At 43.0% G+C, this 2,767-nt stretch overlaps 1 protein-coding gene across 3 annotated transcripts in view; it reads left to right on the forward strand.

Annotated features, from left to right (window-relative positions):
- tmem129 (transmembrane protein 129, E3 ubiquitin protein ligase) overlaps nt 1-2,565 on the forward strand; it is a 12,423-nt gene extending 9,858 nt beyond the window's left edge. For 2 of the 3 annotated variants that reach the window (XM_046031598.1, XM_046031600.1), the window contains exons 4-7: nt 1,189-1,349; nt 1,437-1,596; nt 1,685-1,757; nt 1,884-2,565. In XM_046031598.1, the coding sequence (XP_045887554.1) occupies nt 1,189-1,349; nt 1,437-1,596; nt 1,685-1,757; nt 1,884-2,092 (603 nt within the window). In that variant the 3' untranslated portion in view covers nt 2,093-2,565. Of the gene's footprint in view, nt 1-1,188; nt 1,350-1,436; nt 1,597-1,684; nt 1,758-1,849 lie in introns of all 3 variants that reach the window. The other variant, XM_046031599.1, reaches the window with a different exon arrangement.
- Nucleotides 2,566-2,767: the final 202 nt, after the last annotated feature.

The raw sequence follows: 2,767 nt of genomic DNA on the forward strand, positions 1-2,767 counted from the left end.
TTTTGGGGAACAACCTCCTTCCCTCAGTTAGAGCATTGAAGATGGGTCGAGGCTGGGTCTTCCAACATGACAATGACCCGAAGCACACAGCCAGGATAACCAAGGAGTGGCTCTGTAAGAAGCATATCAAGGTTCTGGCGTGGCCTAGCCAGTCTCCAGACCTAAACCCAATAGAGAATCTTTGGAGGGAGCTCGAACTCCGTGTTTCTCAGCGACAGCCCACAAACCTGACTGATCTAGAGAAGATCTGTGTGGAGGAGGGGGCCAAAATCCCTCCTGCAGTGTGTGCAAACCTGGTGAAAAACTACAGGAAACGTTTGACCTCTGTAATTGCAAACAAAGGCTACTGTACCAAATATTAACATTGATTTTCTCAGGTGTTCAAATACTTATTTGCAGCTGTATCATACAAATAAATAGTTAAAAAATCATACATTGTGATTTCTGGATATTTTTTTTTTTTAGATTATGTCTCTCACAGTGGACATGCACCTACGATGACAATTTCAGACCCCTCCATGATTTCAAAGTGGGAGAACTTGCAAAATAGCAGGGTGTTCAAATACTTATTTTCCTCACTGTAAATTAACTGCAAGGTAATAGTTGTGCTGATACATGTGTACTTAAGTCTACAAATATTAATTCTCTCCGAATTCAACTGAAAGTTTTACCGCACATCGATACACAGCCGCTTCTCTCTCGCACGTGCGTCTTCTCTCGTTACTTCTCTTCAGACTTCAGATCTTTTTTCCCCCTCCCCTTCAAGTGATCTCTAATTGGCTCAGTTTACATCAGTCAAAACAAACTAAAATCACATTATACAAGTTATCATGACACTGGAATTCACAAAGAGCAAAGCATAATGGAAGGTGTAGTTTTTCCCATTAAGATCCCACATGCAAAGAAACTGCCACACATATATAATGGGCATCATGATACATTTTAAATGATCGCATGTTACAGTGATACAAATCAGCTGTGAACTTAAAGGCACACACACAGCGAGGAGCAGACGTCAGCAGTCAGCCTTGGCCAAAGCAACATCTGATGCAAGTCCGCCCAATTTAGACTCCTCTTCATCAGAGTGGTTGGGTCCCGTTTACTGTGTTTTCATTCTGAATGAATTCTAAATCAGCCAAAAACCCCTCTTTACATTCATCCACATGTGTTACCCTCTTCTGTCTCTAGGTGACAACCTATCACGTCTACATGGCCTTACAGAGTGAATGTCATGTGACAGTGACAGAGTCTAGACAGCACCAGCTGAGTCCAGACTCTGCCTCCCCCACACAAATCTTGACCCTGAGAGTGGACAGCGTCAACCCTGCTGTCAGACCCTTTGATATCAGGTACGTGTTTGTGTTGGCTTGAGCTGTCAGGACAAAACACCGAATACCATGTCCCAAAAAGCTAAGTTACTTTTCCACTGTTTCCAGGCTCAACTCTACGGAGTATGCAGAGTTCAGGGAGAAGCTACACGCTCCCATCAGAAACTCTGCCAATGTAGTGATCCACCAAACGATCAGTGAACTCTTCCTGGAAACATTCAGAGCTCAGGTGGACCTCAATCAGCGGTACACACTCCCCAGTGGACAGGTATGCTACTGTTTGTGTGTTTATGCAACAGGCATGTTGGAAAGCTCATGCACGATGAATCTGAAGAATGTTCTCTGTCCAAACACAGGAGATAGAGCCTTGCATCGGCTGTATGCAGGTTCCAGCAAGCATCAAGCTGGTTAGACTCTGCCATGTAGAAGGTAAGAGTGTGTGTGTGTGTGTGTGTGTGTGTGTGTGTGTGTGTGGGTTAACGTCACTGTGCCTCTGATTCTGTGAGTGCTGTGTGTTGTAGGAGCTGATAATGAGTGCCAGCAGTGTTTCTGCAGACCCATGTGGTGTCTGTCCTGTCTGGGTCGATGGTTCGCCAGCCGCCAAGACCAGCAAAGACCTGAGACCTGGTTGTCCAGCAGAGTACCTTGCCCCACCTGTAGAGCCAAATTCTGTATACTGGACATCTGTGTGGTCCGCTGACATGACCGACATACAGACCCAACTGACTTTTTCTTCTGGAAATAATGTGGACGTTTGTTTTTAAGCAAGATTCAGCAACAAACCTCTGGAGGAGAAGGAGTGGACAGTACATTGGTCTAAGTTATGCACCTGCCCATTCTGTGCTTTCAGCAGGGTGTTACAATTTAGGGGAATTTGATTAAACACTCTGAAAAACATTGGCTTTTACCTCAACAAGTGGTATGATCAGTGGGGAATGTTTGTTTGTTTCACCCACAGTGAGATATGAGTGATGATGCGTTTCCCTGATCTCTGTGCAGTCAGTAAGGAGACGTTCAGAATGTGTTTAAGTCAGCATGAAGACTGAATGCAGGAGAGAATCAAAGGGAAACAAATGCCTTTCATCAATTGTATGGCCGGGGCATGTACCGCTGTACACTGTGTGCAAAATTATTAGGCAAGTTGTATTTTTGAGGATTAATTTTATTATTGAACAAATACCGTGCTCTCAGTCAATCCAAAATGTTAATAAACCCTCAATCCTGAATATTTAAGAAAGCAAAAGTGAGGTTTTGGCTTTCTTAGGAGAATATATGTATGCACAATTATTAGGCAACTCATAGTGTGCAGAAGTATTATGCAGCAAAATGAAAATTTTCCCATCTCACTTTTTTTTAAAATAAACGACAGTTTATTTTAATCTGTTAAAGTGAGAATTACAGAAACAAACAACTCAGTTTACAAATAAACATTTCTGACA

This window comes from Micropterus dolomieu, linkage group LG19, assembly GCF_021292245.1.
Source record: "Micropterus dolomieu isolate WLL.071019.BEF.003 ecotype Adirondacks linkage group LG19, ASM2129224v1, whole genome shotgun sequence".
NCBI lineage: Eukaryota > Metazoa > Chordata > Actinopteri > Centrarchiformes > Centrarchidae > Micropterus > Micropterus dolomieu.